This window comes from Dendrobates tinctorius, unplaced genomic scaffold, assembly GCF_039654945.1.
Source record: "Dendrobates tinctorius isolate UK_male_01 unplaced genomic scaffold, ASM3965494v1 ptg000290l, whole genome shotgun sequence".
Lineage (NCBI taxonomy): Eukaryota > Metazoa > Chordata > Amphibia > Anura > Dendrobatidae > Dendrobates > Dendrobates tinctorius.
The window spans coordinates 5,358,542-5,377,701 of NW_027361957.1; the positions used below are offsets into that span (position 1 = coordinate 5,358,542).

Consider the following 19,160-nt stretch of genomic DNA (forward strand, 5'->3'; position numbering starts at 1 on the left):
ACACCAGGAGAGGTGGAGGGGGCCGTAGGAGGGCAACAACCCAGTAGCAAGACCACTACCCCCTCCTTTGTGCAAGGAGGAACAGGAGAAGTGCCAGAGCGCTGCAAAATGACCTTCAGCAGGCCACTAACATCCGTGTGTCTGCTCAAACTGTCAGAAACAGACTCCATGAGGGCCTGACATCCACAAGTGGGTGTTGTACTTACAAGCCCAACACCATGCAGGGTGATTGGCATTTGCCAGAGAATACAAAGATTGGCAGATTTGACATTGGCACCCTGTGCTATTGACAGATGAAAACAGTTTCACACTGAGCACATGTGACAGATGCAACAAAATGTGGAGATGCATTGGCTACAACATCACACCCTACTGCGCATCATTTCCTTGTCTTAAGGCATTTCCACTGAGGTTGGATCAGCCTATAATTTGATTTTCCACTTTGATTTTGAGTATCATTCCAACTCCAGATCTCCATGGGATATTAATTTTGAGTTACATTGATCCATGGGAGTGGAGAGCAGTGAATATTAATTTCTCTTTAATAGCAGGCACAGTAAGCACAGCCGCTGGCTTCCATCGGCTGGGCAATCATGTGTGCCCTATACTAAAGAGACTGAATATTCACTGCTCTCCACATCGGGACTATACGACTGGAGAGCAGTGAATATTCATTCCCTTAAGTAGCAGGCATACATGATCGCCAGCCGCAGAAAGCCGGCTACTGTGCCCGCTATTAAAGATCAATGAATATTAATATTCACTGCTCTCCACTTCTATTGTCAAGGCGTTGGGAGCAGTGAGTATTCTGGCAGCTGTCCTCTGCTTGCAGGCAGTGCATGATGTCAGTGCAATGACCTGCTTACAAGCATAAATCAGCAGCTTGCATCAGAACAAGAGGCTGCGAGGGAGCGCAGGAACTGTAAGTATAATGTCCTAAGCTCTAAAAAAAATAAAATAAAAAAAAACATGGCAAAAATGTTCAAAAGGTGTATAGAAAACAAATTGTTATCAGTAAAAAATGTCACTTTGTCCTTCAAAGAATGCGGTCCCCCCAAATTCAAATTTTTTCTATATGCGGCCCCTATACCCAGCCAAGTTTGAGACCACCGCTCTAAGTGATCTGGAAGGATGCTGTGTCAGGAAACTGCCTTCGGACTATAAGACGCACACATGATTTAGATTTTCTCTTGCTAAAGCATGCAATTTATAGTCAGAAAAATATGGTCTAAAATTTTTCCAAGACAATTAGGTGTGCTCAGATTTGTGTTTGATGTATTGCTGTTTCCACAGTGATCTATAAAGGTAGTTCATCAATATTAGACCAGTGAGTCTCGAACACCCAGCCCTCTCACTGATCATTTGTTTGCAGAACCCACAGCAGCCAGATATATACTGTGAACAGAGCGAAAAAGCATGGCTCTGCATAGTGGCTATTCTGGCATAATACAGTCCAGCACCTATTGACTTCCATAGGATCTTTCTGTAGTGTTTTCACTCTGCACAGTATTCACAACCAGCTGCAGTGGGAGCAGCGGAAAGGTGTATGATAAGGAAACTGTTTGTTGGATCCCCACCGATATTGATGGCCTACTTTGGATGGGTTATCAATATATAAGTCCTGGTCAACCTCTTGGACTGCTAGATCCCCAAATCTGTGCTGAGAACAGTGGTGGAACTTTGTTGTACTGCGGGAAAACAGGTAATGGGTTTTGATATAAACAGCATAAAACAAGATAATCACCTTCCCCATGCAAAATAATATGTAGTGTACATCTAGTCTCCTTCTTACATTTTGAAACGCTATAAAAAAAAAAACAAAAAAAAAACTGCATTTATAGTTTACATGTCAATTGTAAAATACCTGCTACCTCATATCTAGTAGCTTTATTAGGAAAACAATCTGCATTAACGCCTATAAAGGTCAATGATCCTCCAGCAATATGTCTTGATCAGTTTCTTCTCTGTGACTATATGGGCTCCTTTTAACACCAACAATCAAGTCTATGGTCACAAGCTGGCTAATGCATTGGAGCACAGAGGCTAGCAATTGGTACTTACAAGAAACAGCTTCAAGACCTGTCTCTGCTATGTTAAGTGAATCTATGTGTTTCATGTTTTGAGTACCCTGTAAATAATATAGTGGTAAATGGACCCGTCCAGTCTTTGCCTTGTAGATTTGCCTGGGAATACTTAACAGAGCATTTCCAAACACTGTACATATGGATGCCAGGTCTGGATCATGGCATGTCTTGGCAAACTTGTAGAGATAATCTTTCAACAAAAGTTCAAAAACTCCAGCCCCTGGAAATACTAGTCCAACATTTGCAAATGGTATTGTGCCTGATAAATCAGTAATACTACTAGAGTCGTCATGGATAATAAACGGTTCTTGATGCGATTTTCTTCTCATCTCATCAAAACATCTATAAGATGGACTTAAACTTGCTGAACACTCTCTAGAAGCGCATGCCGAGTCCTTTTCCACGGACAGTGTGCGTGGCATGTGGATGGCCTGGTCGTAATTTCCTAGATGACACTTGGGGCCAGCTGAGTCATTCTGACAGCCATTACAATCCACACTTTGTTCTTTAGTGAGAATGGCCCTTTTTGGAAAATAACTGTCTGCATTTTTTGGTGGCTGTTCCTGAATGGTAGTGAAAGGGTGGAATAACTGTGTTAGCATCTTAAAAGCACCATGAAAGGCAGAAACAAGCTGCTCAGTCAACCCTTTCACAGGGCCACACAACACAAGGCTGTGTGGCCTGAAGGCCGATGAACTCTGGAGAACAAGATGCACATACTTCTTGGAACCAATTACAATAGGTTTACAGCTTGCGGCTGGAAAAGTTACAGTCTGAAGGTCTCCATTAGGCGGTCTGGACATTTGGGATACTCCAGTGATCTTGCAAAGAAGACTAATCTCCTCTGATGGTAAGCAATCTACTATAGATATTCCACTTAGTTTGGCATAGTAAAGTACAATCTCGTGTTGCTTCACACTTGAAAATATGACCTTGACTTCTTTCTGTTGTAACTGTCTCAGAACACTTTCGGTTCTCAGTCTTAGGAATAGTTGGGATTGTTGTAGTTGAAAAGCTGATGAAACGACAAAATCTACGTGTGTATCTGAGAGACACTGGCTGATCTGCTCAGTTACAATTACTGCTCTTACTTCTCCATCTGCTGGACAGTATACAGAAAACGTCCGGTGTAGTATTAAGCCGGGTAATATCCTGGAATCAGCTACTGGAAGTCCCGAAACTTCTGTGAGAAGCTCAGAGAAATATTTGTTCACTACACTGACCACACTGGGAATGTCGCCAATATCCAGAAAACAGTTATAGAAGTATTCACAGGCAAGTTTACTAATGAACCCCTGGAGGTTACACCCAGTTCTTCCACTGAAATATGTATCAAATATTTGCTGTACGGACGCTCTGCATAAAATAATATTTCCTTCCATAAGTCTGAAAACTGACAGAAAGCGTGGACTCAGGTGCTCAGCTATGATATGATCCAGAACTCTACTGTGGAAGGTCAACAGTAAATTGCTTAATCTTCTCAATGCATGACCTTGCCTTTGATATTGGTTCATCAGTGTTGTCTTCCCAGATAAAAGCAGATCTTCATTTTTATCAGCTGTTGCCTGGAGCTCTCGGAGGACAGCACATAAGAGGAGAACAAAGGATTTCACACCATCACCAGTAATCCCGTAATGCCTGGAGGCAGAGTTCACGATCATTCTAGAGAAAAACAAAATCATAACGGAGGTTAACGTCAGTGGAAAATCATTTTTTATGTCGTTAGTACATAATTGGTATTACCTTCATTTTTAAAATCAGCAAGAAAATTTACATGAGAGACACATATTATCTTCATGCGATAAGATATCGGTTTCTCCACATACACCGTTCAGCCAAGACATTAAATTTACGGTAAAGTGAATAAAATTGATCATCTTGTGACAATAGCATTTTTCTAGGGGTCAGTTCTTAAAAAGGAAATGTTGGGGGTCAAGAAAGTGAGCAAGTGTAAAAATAGCAGCAATCCTAACAAGCACCAAATTACAAAGGCTAGATGATTGGGTTAGAGGATCACCAAAACATCAGGTCTTGTGGGGTGTTCCCAGGATGCAGCGCTATCTGCCAAAAGTAACCAAAATAGGACAACAGTCGAGCTGGCGACAGAGTCATGGGCACCTAAAGCTCACTGATGAGCTTGTGTTGCAAAGGCTAACCCTATTCTAATCCCAGAGTGAAGGTAGCATAGACTGCTGAAAACATCTATGTTGGCTATTACAGAATGGTTAACATGGACACTCTGGCCAAACCCCTAACCTATGTCCAATTTCAAAACAACCAACAACACACATGTAAGCATCAGAACTAGACCATGAAGCAATAAAAGAAAGTGACCTGTCCTGGTCTGGTGCGATGAATCGAGTGTTATTCAACATTATATGGACGGCTGGGGGAAGAGACATATCTGAGAGACACTGATTGATCTACACTGTAACAATCAACGCTCTTACTTCCCCCTCCTCTGGACAGTATACGGAAAACATATTGATGCACTATACAAAGAAGGCAAGTTGACGGAGTCAGTATGGTGCTTTTGGCAATTCCTGCACCTTGGAACCAGGCATTCTTCGTTAGGTTGCTTTGATATATAGAGTAATTAGGGTTGATCGAGTAGCTTCGGATAAGTGCTTCTCCGAATAGCTATAGCGCTTCCAGAATATCTGCATCGGTAACCCGGATACCTGGATTGCTCCCGATAATCAGCTGTTTGGCACAGCAGCTGCATGTGTCGCTGCTGTGTGACTGTCACAACAAACAGTTCTCTATGCATGTGATGTGATGGTCACACAGCCGTGACACATGCAGCTGGGGCGCCGAACAGCTGATTATCGGGGGCGCTCCAGGAATCCGGGTTTCCGATGCAGCTTCTTCAGTAAGCGTTATAGCTATTCGGATAAGCACTTATGCAAAGCTATTTGATCAACCCTATATATAATACCTACCTTAACATCAGCATTGCAATCATGATCAGATAAGGTCCGGCTGAGCAGAAAACACCCAAAGCTGCGCTTTCTCTCTGCCATTTTGCAAAGTTTCTATCATGGGTGGACTCACTGTAAGGGGGGCTAAACGTAAACAGAGCTCTGATGAGGATTATGGCAGACCACCTGCACACCTTTACAGGAAAGGCATTTCCTAGTGGCAGTGGTCTCTTTCAGCAGGATAAAGCTTCCTGCGATACTGCAAAAAATGTTTAGGAATGGTGTTAGAATCATATTGAAGACTTCATAGTGATGACTTGGCCTCCAAATTTCTCAGTGCTGAATGAAGCCATTGTGTGATGTGTCAAAAATGTAAATTGTTATCAAACCTTGCAAGTAACATGGATCTCCTTAATGTCTTGGAGCCATGTACTATAAAGACACTTTCAGAGGTTGTGTGGAGTCCATGTCTCAATGGGTCAAACCTGTTTTGGTGGCACAAAAAGACCTACACAGTGTATGATTAGTGTATATACAGTGGAGAGAATAGGTATTTGATACATTTCCGATTCTGCAAGTTTTCACACCTACAAAGAATGGAAAGGCCTTCAATTTTTATCGTAGGTACACTTCACCTGTGAGAGACAGAATCTAAAAATAAAATAAAAAAATAAGACTGAATGATTTCCAAATAATTAAGTTGCATTTTATTGTATGCAATAAGTATTTGATCACCTACCAACCAGCAATAATTCTGGCTCTCACAGGCCTTTTAATTTATTTTTAAAGAAGCTCTCCTACACTGAACTCATTACCTGTATAAAAGACACCTGTCCACACAATCAATCATACTCCAACCTCTCCACCATGGCCAAGACAAAAAAGCTGTCTAACCACACCAGAGACAAAATTGTAAATCTGCACAAGGCTGGGATGCGCTACAGGACAATAGGCAAGCAGCTTGGTGAGAAAGTAACAGCTGTTGGCACAATAATTAGAAAATGGAAGAAACACAAGATGCCTGTCAATCTTCCAAGGTCTGGGGCTCCATGATCTTGCATCGTGGGGCAAGGCTCCCCTGCTCACACCAGCACAAGTCCAGGCCTCTTTGAAGTTCCTAATGACTATCTGGATAATCCAGAGGATGCATCGAAGAAGGTCATGTGGTCAGATGACACCAAAATAGAACTTTTTGGAATCCACTCCTCTCACCGTGTTTGAAGGAAGAAGAAGGATTAGCACAACCTCAAGAACAAAGTCTCAACCATGAAGAATGGTGGGGGAATCGTCATACTTTAGGGGTGCTTTTCTGTAAAGGGGACCGGACAACTGCACCGTATGGAATGGAATATGGATGGGGTCATGTATTGCTGGATTTTGGCCAACAACCTCCCTTTGAAGATGGGTAGTGGCTGGGTCTTCCAGCATGACAATGCTCCGAACAAACAGCCAGGGCAACTAAGGAGTGGCTCCGTAAGAAACAGTTCAAGGTCCTGGAGTAGCCTAGCCAGTCTCCAGACCTGAACACAATAGAAATTTTTTGGAGGGACCTGAAACTCAATGTTGTCCAGTGACAGCTCCGAAACCTGAAAGATCTGGATAAGATCTGTATGGAGGAGTGGGCCAAAATCCCTGCAGTGTGTGCAAAGTTAGTCAAGAACTACAGGAAACGTCTGACCTCTGTAATTGCAAACAAAGGTTTCTGTACCAAATATTAAGTTCTGTTTTTCTACTGTACCAAATACTTATTTCATGCAATAAAATGTAAATTATGTAAAATTCATACAATTTGATATTCTGGATTTTTTTTAAGATTCTGTCTCTCGCAGTTGAAGTGTACCTACGCTAGCTTGCAAAATCAGCAGTGTATCAAATACATATTACTCACTGTAGCTAAGCTCAAATCTAGGCTTAGTTTTTACTAGAGCAAAACCAAAGTAAGTCACTAGAGAAAGGGACCATCCTATTACTAATACATGACTGCTATTCTAATTTATTCGAGACAATCTGCCCTCATTGGAACTATTTCTGGGCTCAATAAAACAGTTAGCTCCTTCACAACTCCTCTGCCTCCCTTTCTTGTCTTCACATTCCTTGTCTATAGTCAGATTCCTGTCTTTTGTCAATAATTGGTGGTCAAAGTTGTTTTAATCAGTTATAAATTCCCCTTTATTGAAAGCTATTATTGTTATGCTCTCTGGGGCACTAAGCGACCTTTGCAGCTTTGAAATACATAGGTCTTATACACATGCCTATGCTATTATTCTGCATTACCAATTCTGTGTTTGACATTTTTTATTTGTTAACAAAATCTAAACTATATATATATATATTTTTTTTTTTTTTTAAAAAAGAGACCATCCCGATTGGTACGTACACCGTGCTGCAGCGAGATCGCTTTTATACTTTTTTGATCAATAAATGTTAACTACTTACCCTATGCTATTTACATGTGTTACTATTTTTTTTTTACTTACTGCAGTGTGTCTAAACATTAGATTTTTAGTTTATTAGTTCTTGCTAAAACCTGTAAGATCCATTCCATCTTGCTGTTTATTTATGATTCAACAAGGGAATACACTTCCTATGTTCCCTGTTTTTGGTGCGACATTATGTGACCCACCATGCTATAAAAAATAGGAATGATTAAAAGCCAATGTGCCAAGTCACATGTATATGGGTCCACACACAATGTTTTTACCATGGCTATTCCATGAATTCTGCAGAACAGTATGTATCTAGGCTCAAGCTTCTCATATTGAAAGGGTGTATCCACAAGAGTTCCATTGTGTAATTACTAGATATACCATAAAATCCTGACCATCAAGGGTCCAAGATCATCTCCCATAGACCTTCATAGGGTTGGCCATTTCCTCTTGTTAGTGCAGCTTTCCTCACACACTGACCCGCACTTCTGTCCATTCAATGGCTGCTGAAGGAGGGACATGTCAACATCAGTCATCAGCCTCGTACAATTATAAAACACCTCAAATGGGAAAGAAACATTTCTGATGGACGAGGCTGATGGTCTGATCTGGACACATGCGCCTCCATAAGCAGCAATATTATGCCCGGACATGCAGCTCAGTGTGTGAGGATTGCTGCACTGACAAGAGAAAGTGGCCAATCCCTTTAACTAAACTTTGGCGACACAAGCGTTTTTAATAGGAAAGTAAACTCATGAACATCGCGAGATGCTGATTGGTTGTAACGAATTGGCAGCTGAAGACCGTGCCTGTCATGAAGGTTACCCCCTCCGGCAATTGGGTGTTCTACAGTTTCCTGTGTGAATGGAGAGGTAGTGACTATATGCAACCATGACCTGCTCTCTGGATTGGTGGGGATATCAGCAGCAGGACCTCCAGCGATCATACATTTATCATCAATCCAATGAATGACAAATATTTTTTAATGGACAACTCCTTTAATCATCCTAAAGTGAAAATGCTCTTCAAAAGGATGTATCCAATGAATTGCCTCTCAGGATATGAGCCTCAGTGTGTAATTCAAGTTTCTAATCTAGAAATAAAATGTGTAATCTATGCTGTTTCTTGAATCACTTCAGCCCTTAACCTCCCCTTGCTGAAAGACAGTCATAACTGAAATATCTAAAATAACTACCAACTGTTTGTGTATCTGTCAACAGAAGTTGCCAGCTAAAGTACTGTGATTCCTGCAGCCTCTGCACCATTTCTAGCATATAGTCTATAGGGGTGGTAGAGGTAATGTGAGCTAGCAAGCAGACTTGTAGAAATTATTACAGTGACTTGCATCTGTAACATGGTAGGCAATAAAGAAACCTTAATGTCAGTGTATGAGGAAGATGGAGAAGTCTCCAGCACAATCAGCTGAGCTTTAAAGGAAAAGTCATCAAAACAGTAGTGCAGATAGGGATCTAACAGCTCTGTGAAGAATTTATTTTTCTTGGAAGGTACACCTGCAACACCAAAATCCATATTAAAGCAAGCCGAGCTCCTTTAGGGAATACTGCTCTATGAGGAACCATACTTTTAGTCTAACAATCCCCTGGAGAGTTTCAGAGAGCACATTCTTCATGTTCTTCTGCGAATCAGATGCTCAGACTTGTGCAGTCAAGATCCCCTATTCCTCACACCGTTTCACCTGCTAACTCAGTCTCCCTGTTGAATTAATGGAAATGGTGAGCTAGTCTGCTAAACTGTGGGTAGAAGGCTGCTCAGAATAGCGAGGCCAAAATCAATTTATTTGCACTTGAATGTACTCTTCAAAACTATCTAGCAGTTCTTTAAAATCAAGTTAATGCCCCTATTTATACAAAGTCAAATACAAGGAACTTTACTTATTTTGATAAAAATTTGGGAGATAACAGAATCCCTGCAATGGGACTGTCAGCACAGAATGACTGTTCAAGCCAAGTACAGGTGCTTAGTGCATCATGGTGGCCAATCATTTATATACACCTTTCCACCTGCTTGATTGCCATCTATATCAGCCCTTCTCTGGCTCTATGGGGCCACAGCTGGCAAAGAGGTCGGTGGAGATTGAGGGAACACAAGCCAGTGGGAAGGTGCATATAAATGATCGGCCCCGCCATGGAGCACTGAGTGGCGGGACTTAGTTTGATCAGTCATTCTGTGCTGACAGGGTCCCTTTAAATACACAAAGTATGCTTAAGTACCTAGCAACAGGGTGATCCAATAAAAGGCTCTCCAGTATCCTTCTTCCATCTTTGGTAATGAGAAGATCACCTGTGGATTTAATGAATAAAACTTGCCCTCCTTCAGGACCAAAGCAACCATGTAGAATTTTCTCCAATGGCTCCGTCACCTGCAGGATTTTACGAATGTTTAGATGTTCTGGATGTCTTTGCATTCTTTAAAAAGAAAAGAAAAAAAAAAAAAATTGTACTGGCATATACAAAGATTATTTTATACGATATCCTAAGTAATAAAACAGTGACAGTAAAATAAAAGGAATCAAGGGATTAGAAGACCAATTTTGCGATATACAACCTCATATGTTAAGACTCTATTCACACTTCTATTTTGAGGTCCAATTCTCTGTCAGTTTTCTTGTGTAAAATTGATCCATTAAATAACGAAAATAGAAGAGCCCCATTAGCTCTAACAGGATCTGCCCAATTTCTGCTTTGTGTCTGCTTTTTATTTGAATGGGACAAAACGTTTTCCAGGCTGCTGTTATTGTACTGGTCAAAAAACAGATACAATAGAGACCCAGACAAATCCTGTTATAGGATACCAAAAATGTGTGATGAGGTGACAAAGTTTGTGAAAATAAGAACGATACCAAAGTAAAAAAAAAAAAATGCATGTCGCAAAAAAAGCCATCAGTAGATGGTTAAAGCATCAGAGCATTAACGGTATCTCTTTTAAGATATATATAAGCCAGATAATTTGATACAATGATATATTAGAGTAGTATCAGCATCAACTGCAGTAGGTACGGGTTTACAGTGAACAAACACCACCAGATAATATAACCAAATTGCATTAGTATGTCAGAAAAATGCTCTGCTAACATATCAGAAAAACACTATTACAAGTGCTTCTCACAAGATTAGACTATCATAAAAAAGTTAATTTGTTTCAGTTCTTAAATACAAAAAGTGACACTCATACATTATATAGAGTCATTACACACAGAGTGATCTATTTAACGTGTTTATTTCTGTTAATGTTGACGATTATGGCTTACAGCCAATGAAACCCAAAAAGTCATTAGGTCAGTAAATTAGAATAATTAACAAAAAATACCTGTAAAGACTTCTAAGCATTTAAAAAGGTCCCTTAAGGTACTGTCACACTTAGCGATGTACCAGCGATCCCGACCAGCGATATGACGCGGTCAGGATCGCTGGTACATCGCTAAGTGGTCGCTAGTGAGCTGCCACACAGGCAGATCTCACCAGCGACATCGCTGGGGTCGGGGGTCGCTACTTACCTGTCACACTAGGCGATCCTGCGTCCTCCCGCCCGGCTCCACGCGTCGCTCGTCCTCACAGCAGGAAGCCCCAGCAGGAAGCTGACGACGAGAAACAGTCCTGAACGTTCTCGCGCGATCAGCGATAATCAGCGGGGGAGCCGGTCGGAGGTAAGTATCACACATAGCGATATCGCTAGCAATATCACTATAACGTCACTAGTTATAGCGATATTGCTAGCGATATCTCTTAGTGTGACATGCCCTTTAGTCTGTTTCAGTAGCTCCACAATGATGGAGAAGACTGCTGACTTGACAGATTCCCAGAAGACAGTCATTGACACACTACACAAGGAGGGTAAGCTACAAAAGGGCATTGCTAAAGAAGCTGGCTGTTCACAGAGTGCTGTATCCAAGCATATTAATGGAAAATTGAGTGGAAAGAAAGTGTGGTAGAAAAAGGTGCACAAGCGATAGGGATAACCACATCCTTGAAAGGATTGTTAAGAAAAGACATGTTCAAAAATTTGGGGAAGATTCACAAGGAGTGGACTGCTGCTGGAGTCATTGTTTCAAGAGCCATCACACAGACGTATCCAGGACATGGGCTACAAGTGTCGCATTCCTTGTGTCAATCCGCACATGACCAATAGACAACGCCAGAAGCGTCTTACCTGGGCCAAGGAGAAAAAGAACTGGATTGTTGCTCAGTGGCCCAAGGTGTTGTTTTCAGATTAAAGTAAATTTTGCATTTCATTGGGAAATCAAGGTCCCAGAGTCTGGAGGAAGAGTGGAGGGGCACACAATCCAAGCTGCTTGAGGTCTAGTGTGAAGTTTCTACAATCAGTGATGGCTTGGGGAGCCATGTCATCTGCTGGTGTAGGTCCACTGTGTTTTATCAAGACCAAAGTCGTCTGCTAGGAAATTTTAGAGCACTTCATGCTTCCCTCTGCAGACAAGCTTTTTGGAGACAGACATTTCATTCTCCAGCAGGACTTGGCACCTGTCCACACTGCCAAAAATACCAATACCTGGTTTAAAAACAACAGTATTGCTGTGCTTGATTGGCCAGCAAACTCACCTGACCTTAACCCTATAGAGAATCTATGGGGTATTGTCAAGAGGAAGATGAGAGACACCAGACCCAACAATGCAGACAAGCTGAAGGCTGCTATCAAAGCAACCTGGGCTTCCATAACACCTCAGCAGTACCACAGGCTGATCGCCTCCATGCCACGCCACATTGATGCAGTAATTGATGCAAAAGGAGCCCTGACCAAGTATTGAGTGCATTTACTGAACATACATTTCAGTAGGCCAACATTTCGAATTTTAAAATTACTTTATAACACCAGCTTTAAAAATGTTCTAATTTACTGAGATAATGACTATTGGGTTTTCATTTGCTGTAAGCCATAATCATCAACATTAACAGAAATAAACACTGGAAATACATCACTCTGTGTGTAATGACTCTATATATGAATTTCACTTTTTGTATTGAAGAACTGAAATAAATTAACTTTATGATATTCTAATGTTGTGAGAAGCACTTGTAGTATATCAGAGAAAAATACTTTGCTAGTATATCAGAAAAGGGCAGTGCAAGTCCTTAATAAAGACCATTTCGAAAGGCCTAGATTGTGGTCAGAAGGTGTAAAACAAATAGCATAACCACAAATTTGCAGCCAACTTCATAAATTCCATATCTATATAGTCACAGAGTAAAAATCATGATACTTATTGTATGTAACTGTGAAGCCCTGATAAATGAACCATAACTCCCATAATCATGTTGCCATGTTCATGTATTCAAAGACTAAATGTAATGAAACTTATGATGTGTAATGGTAAAGTCCTGATACATTAATCATAAATCCCAACGCGTTTCTCCCCTCTTATTCTAGAGGTTCACCAAGGGAAAGGTTTTCACACCGAAAAAAAGGGGGGGGTACTTGGCCTAGGTCCCGCTAGATGCTTAATAATTCAGTATTTCCTTATTATAAAAAGATAAGCGCAGAAATAAATCTGAGGCCAATCCACAAGCAAGACTCTAAGCCAGGGTTCCCCAACTCCAGTCTTCAAGGCCCACCAACAGGTCATGTTTTCAGGATTTCCCTTGTATTGTACAGGTGATGCAATTATCACATGGGCAATACTAAGGAAATCCTGAAAACATGACCTGTTGGTGGGCCTTGAGGACTGGAGTTGGGGAACCCTGCTCTAAGCTACCATTCACTTCTTGCATAGAAACAACAGAGGCAACCCCCTTCTGCTTACTCGATCTCAGTGGTCCTGCATCTTTTTCTCCCATGTCACAATTGCGCTCCATAATGTTAGCCAGGTGGCCAGAAATAACCGATCACTCGTTAATAAATGGGTCTGTTGGGACACATGCATTCCACAGCATAGACACGCCACCGGAAATCACCGATCATGTGTACAGGAAGGTCCTTGTGGATACTCAGTGCGAGGTCACGTGACCGGAAGTCACTGGTCACATGTGTGGGAAGGTCCTTCTGGACACCACTATGCTTCACCGCAGATAATGCAAAGGTCTGGATGGAACACAAATCAGCGACTGATAACCATTTTTCCTACAGGCAGGGAACATACATTAGTGAAACCACAGCGAGGGTGAAGTTAAAAAAAAAAAAAAAAACACCATCAGCATGGTGCTTTAAGTATTAGATCAAAAATCCTGGTACCCAATTACACCAGAGAAGATGAAGAGATCCATAGTAGTAAAATATACAGTCATGGCCAAAAGTTTAGAGAATGACACAAATATTAATTTTTACAAAGTCTGCTGCTTCATTTTTTCTAATGGCAATTTGTATATACTCCAGAATGTTATAAAGAGTGATCAGCTTAACAGCAATTACTTGCAAAGTCAATATTTGCCTAGAAAATTAACTTTATCCCCAAAAACACATTTCAACATCATTGCAGCCCTGCCTTAAAAGGACCAGCTAACATCGTTTCAGTGATTGCCCCATTAACACAGGTGTGGGTGTTGATGAGGTCTGGGCTGGAGATCAATCTGTCATGATTAAGTAAGAATGACACCACTGGACACTTTAAAAGGAGGCTGGTGCTTGGCATCATTGTTTCTCTTCTGTTAACCATGGTTATCTCTAAAGAAACACGTGCAGTCATCATTGCACTGCACAAAAATGGCCTAACAGGGAAGAGGATCGCAGCTAGAAAGATTGCACCTCAGTCAACAATCTATCGCATCATCAAGAACTTCAAGGAGAGAGGTTCCCTTGTTGCCAAAAAGGCTCCAGGGCGCCCAAGAAAGACCAGCAAGCGCTACGACCGTCTCTTAAAAGTGTTTCAGCTGCGGGATCGGGCTACCAGCAGTGCAGAGCTTGCTCAGGAATGGCAGCAGGCAGGTGTGAGTGCATCTGCACGCACTGTGAGGCGGAGACTCTTGGAGCAAGGCCTGGTCTCAAGGAGGGCAGCAAAGAAGCCACTTCTCTCCAGAAAAAACATCATGGACAGACTGATATTCTGCAAGAGGTACAGGGAGTGGACTGCTGAGGACTGGGGTAAAGTCATTTTCTCTGATGAATCCCCTTTTCGATTGTTTGGGACATCTGGAAAATGGCTTATTCGGAGAAGACCAGGTGAGCGCTAGCACCAGTCTTGTCTCATGCCAACTGTCAAGCATCCTGAAACCATTCATGTGTGGGGTTGCTTCTCAGCCAAGGGAATGGGCTCTCTCTCAGTCTTGCCTAAAAACACAGTCATGAATAGTGTTGAGCATTCCGATACCGCAAGTATCGGGTATCGGCCGATACTTGCTGTATCGGAATTCCGATACCGACTTCCGATATTTTTTCAATATCGGAAGTCGGCATCGGAATCGGAAGTTCAAAGTTGATTGACAGCCTGACGTCATCATGATGCGCGGTGTGTGCGCATCATGATGCGCCGTCATTTCGGGCCTTCCAGGGGTCTCTGCCAGCCTGCCGGGGGGCTGTGCCGGCCTGCCGGGGGGCTGTGTGGACAGCCCGGGGTCTGTACCGGCCTGCCGGGGGGCTGTGCCGGCCTGCCGGTGGTCTGTGCACCCTGTGGGGGTCTGTACCGGCCTGCCGGGGGGCTGTGCCGGCCTGCCGGTGGTCTGTGCACCCTGTGGGGGTCTGTACCGGCCTGCCGGGGGGCTGTGCCGGCCTGCCGGGGGGCTGTGCTGATGTCCGGGGGTCTGTGCAAGCATCGTCCGATGGGACTACAAGTCCCATCTGGCGATGCCTGCTACCATGACAGTGATTGACACATTAGCCAATGATGGGACAGTAGTAGTCCCATCATCCGGCTAATGTGTTAAATGTTAAAAAAAAAAAAAAAAAAAAATACTACATACATACTACATGCATGCTACATACATGCTACATTCATACTACATACTACATACATGCTACATTCATACTACATATATACTACATGCAACATACATACTACATACATACTACATGCATGCAACATGCATACTACATATATACTACATGCATGCAACATGCATACTACATCGGACGATGCCTGCACAGACCCCCGGCAGGCCGGCACAGCCCCCCGGAGCCTGCACAGCCCCCCGGCAGGCCGGCACAGCCCCCCGGCAGGCCGGCACAGCCCCCCGGCAGGCCGGCACAGCCCCCCGGCAGGCCGGCACAGCCCCCCTGGCAGGCCGGCACAGCCCCCCGGCAGGCCGGCACAGCCCCCCTGGCAGGCCGGCACAGCCCCCCGGCAGGCCGGCACAGACCACCGGAGCCTGCACAGACCCCCTGGCAGGCCGGCACAGCCCCCCGAAAGGCCCGTACAGACCCCAGAGAGGCTGTACAAGGGAAAAACAGGATTTTTCTTATTCCGATACCGGAAGTCCCATAGACTTGAATGGGACTTCCGGTATCGGAATCGGCGATACCGATACTTTTTTTTAAGATCGGCCGATCCATTCCGATCCGATACTTTGAAGTATCGGACGGTATCGCTCAACTCTAGTCATGAATAAAGAATGGTACCAGAATGTCCTCCAAGAGCAACTTCTCCCAACCGTCCAAGAGCAGTTTGGCGATCAACAATGCCTTTTTCAACATGATGGAGCACCTTGCCATAAAGCAAAGGTGATAACTAAATGGCTCAGGGAACAAAACATAGAGATTTTGGGACCATGGCCTGGAAACTCCCCAGATCTTAATCCCATTGAGAACTTGTGGTCAATCATCAAGAGACGGGTGGACAAATAAAAAACTTCAAATTCAGACAAAATAAAAGCATTGATTTTGCAAGAATGGACTGCTATCAGTCAGGATTTGATCCAGAAGTTGATTGAGAGCATGCCAGGGAGAATTGCTGAGGTCCTGAAGAAGAAGGGTCAACACTGCAAATATTGACTTGCTGCATTAACTCATTCTAACTGTCAATATAACCTTTTGCTACTCATAATATGATTGCAATTATATTTCTGTATGTGATAAAAACATCTGACAAACACACATAAAGACCAGAGGGCAGCAGATCATGTGAAAATATAATATTTGTGCCATTCTCTAAACTTTTGGCCATGACTGTATACTTTTATTACCATAACAATAATAAAAAACGATACACAGAACAATAAAAAGTAGAGTGCTTCACAAAAGAGATGCCATAGACTCCTAGTAAAAAAAAGTACGGTAACAAGGGGATATCTTACAAAATACATGCTACACTGTGAGGTAGTGATGTGAGAAGCCGTCAAAAAAGCAGGATAGGGAGATCAGGACATCATAAGGTAAGGTGCACAGGGAGTAAGTATAAATGTAAATGACTGTTTATAAACTTCACTATTACTTTGGCACCTTCTTAATAAATTTCTCTAGCACTCTATCGAACTTGACACTAGTTCCTCCTCTACTAGTAAGTGTGTATCTAGCTTACACTCTGAGTCTTACCGGTATGTGCTGGTTGGCAGTGTGCAATCACTCCTTTCCTGATCCCGTCAAACTTCCAGAAGTGCTTCACCTATGACCGCTTGCTTTCCACACTTGCGGTTCATCGCAGCACCTTCCAGGAAGCTACTTACCATTCGAGGCATGGCAAAGGGGTCATGCGCTGAAACGCCTCGAGTCATCGGGTCTTTCCCTCACGTCCATTGGCTACTGATATATTTAAATAGACAGCCGCCCCTCACCTAGCAGCGCCCCCAGAAGAATCCAGTGATGAAAAGCGCGTCGGGGTGTGGGGACGACACTCTGTTACACTTGAGGTAAACTGCCTTTGATTTAATTATGTTTCAGGGTCTTTAAAGGTGCACTCTCCTCACGGTTAAGTCTCAGCCTAGTAGCGGTTGAGATCATTTGGATCACATACATTACTACATCTGACCTAAGCACCATATTTGGAAAAGAGGTACACGACAGGAACACATATTAAACATTTATGTGACCTCTCCGTATGATGTCCTTCCATCCCTGCTTTTCTGATGGCTTCTCACATCACTACCTCACAGTGTCGCATGCACTACTTTTGTAAGATATCCCCTCCTTACTGCTTTTTTATTGTTCTCTTTGTATCAATTGTTTTTTAGTATTATTAATAGAAGTATATATTTTACTAGTATGGATCTCTTTAACTTCTCTGGTGTAATAGGGTACCAGGATTTTTTTTATCTCACTATTGACTTGAAGTGCCATTGATTTAGTACATGCGGGCACCTATTGTGCTTCCCCCCTGTGAAGTCATCAGAGGGGGGCAATGGGTTGTGACGGCAGTTGGGGGGCTACAGAAGATCCAATGCCTTCCATGTCCGTACTCCTGTGAACCCCAGCCTCATCCATTTTATTATATACTATATATTAAAAAATCTAAAAATTTTAATCAACCCTCTATAAAAGTAAATAAATAAAAAAAAACATGTTTGGATAAACGTCTGATAAAAATCCACTGAAAAGTAATGAAAACATCACGGCTACCGCAAAGGCTTCCAGGGAAAGCTACCGCTGGCCACGCAAGGAGCGAACTGTCACCCTCCAACAAAGATCGCAGACAATGGCGACACAAACCCGCTTCAGTTATGTTTCTATATTTTTATCAGCACTTAGATTAAAAATAGAAAAATCTCACAAATCTGATATCGATGTAGCCACAGCGACCGGAGAACCCCAGAGCAGGACAGCACCACACCCAGAGGAGCACCGAGGATTCGGCTCGGTGTGTCACCATCTCACCACACTAGGGGGCGACACACAGCACAGACCACCCCGGTACTGTCAGCACCCAGACAAGGCAGGGACCCCCTCAGAATGGCTCCACTGCCAGCAGCTGTATGGATACACTGAGGAAGATATGGGCAGCTCGGTGCTGTAAGAGTTAATAACAGGACCACACACAGCGGCAATGTATCTACCTCCCCGGCCACTTATCACCCGGAGTGTGGGAGCCACTCACCTCTTCCTGTCTCCATGACAACCACTAGCAGGAAACAACACGACCAATCACACAGCAAGCTGCAAGGTCGCTAACACGTAAACCTTTTTCCGGGATGACGTCATTTCCGCCACATGGTATGGGCGTGTTTATACTAGACTTAGCTACAATCGTCCTCTGACAAAGGCGTGCGGACGTAATAGTCACGTGACAATGTGTCATGTGACGCCCGAGATCCGAATACAGCAAAAATGTTATTTCCGGAGAAAACAAGTAGAAGTTTATGGAAGAAGAGCAGCGGTGGCCCTGAGAGGGTGTGTGACTGATACAGGGGTGTATAGGAGGTTACTGAGAGGGTGTGTGACTGATACAGGGGTACATAGGAGGATACTGAGAGGGTGTGTGACTGATACAGGGGTGTATAGGAGGTTACTGAGAGGGTGTGTGACTGATACAGGGGTGTATAGGAGGTTACTGAGAGGGTGTGTGACTGATACAGGGGTGTATAGGAGGTTACTGAGAGGGTGTGTGACTGATACAGGGGTGTATAGGAGGTTACTGAGAGGGTGTGACTGATACAGGGGTGTATAGGAGGTTACTGAGAGGGTGTGTGACTGATAAAGGGGTGTATAGGAGGTTACTGAGAGGGTGTGTGACTGATACAGGGGTGTATAGGAGGTTACTGAGAGGGTGTGTGACTGATACAGGGGTGTATAGGAGGTTACTGAGAGGGTGTGTGACTGATACAGGGGTACATAGGAGGATACTGAGAGGGTGTGTGACTGATACAGGGGTGTATAGGAGGTTACTGAGAGGGTGTGTGACT

General features: G+C 43.2%; 1 protein-coding gene across 6 annotated transcripts; it reads right to left on the bottom strand.

Moving 5' to 3' along the window:
- Positions 1 to 1,849: 1,849 nt before the first annotated feature.
- BBS10 (Bardet-Biedl syndrome 10) lies at positions 1,850 to 18,488 on the bottom strand. Of its 6 annotated transcripts, none has more exons than XM_073560007.1 (4): positions 18,032 to 18,287; positions 13,205 to 13,482; positions 9,663 to 9,857; positions 1,850 to 3,746 (listed from the first exon to the last, which is right to left on the bottom strand). In XM_073560007.1, exons 3-4 carry the CDS (start codon positions 9,854 to 9,856, stop codon positions 1,925 to 1,927), a joined length of 2,016 nt encoding a protein of 671 aa, XP_073416108.1. In that variant the 5' UTR covers position 9,857; positions 13,205 to 13,482; positions 18,032 to 18,287; the 3' UTR covers positions 1,850 to 1,924. The 6 variants fall into 6 exon arrangements, with proteins under 6 accessions (XP_073416108.1, XP_073416106.1, XP_073416105.1 ...); XM_073560005.1 differs by having other exon boundaries at positions 13,205 to 13,521; XM_073560004.1 differs by lacking the exons at positions 13,205 to 13,482; positions 18,032 to 18,287 and adding an exon at positions 18,356 to 18,488.
- Positions 18,489 to 19,160: the final 672 nt, after the last annotated feature.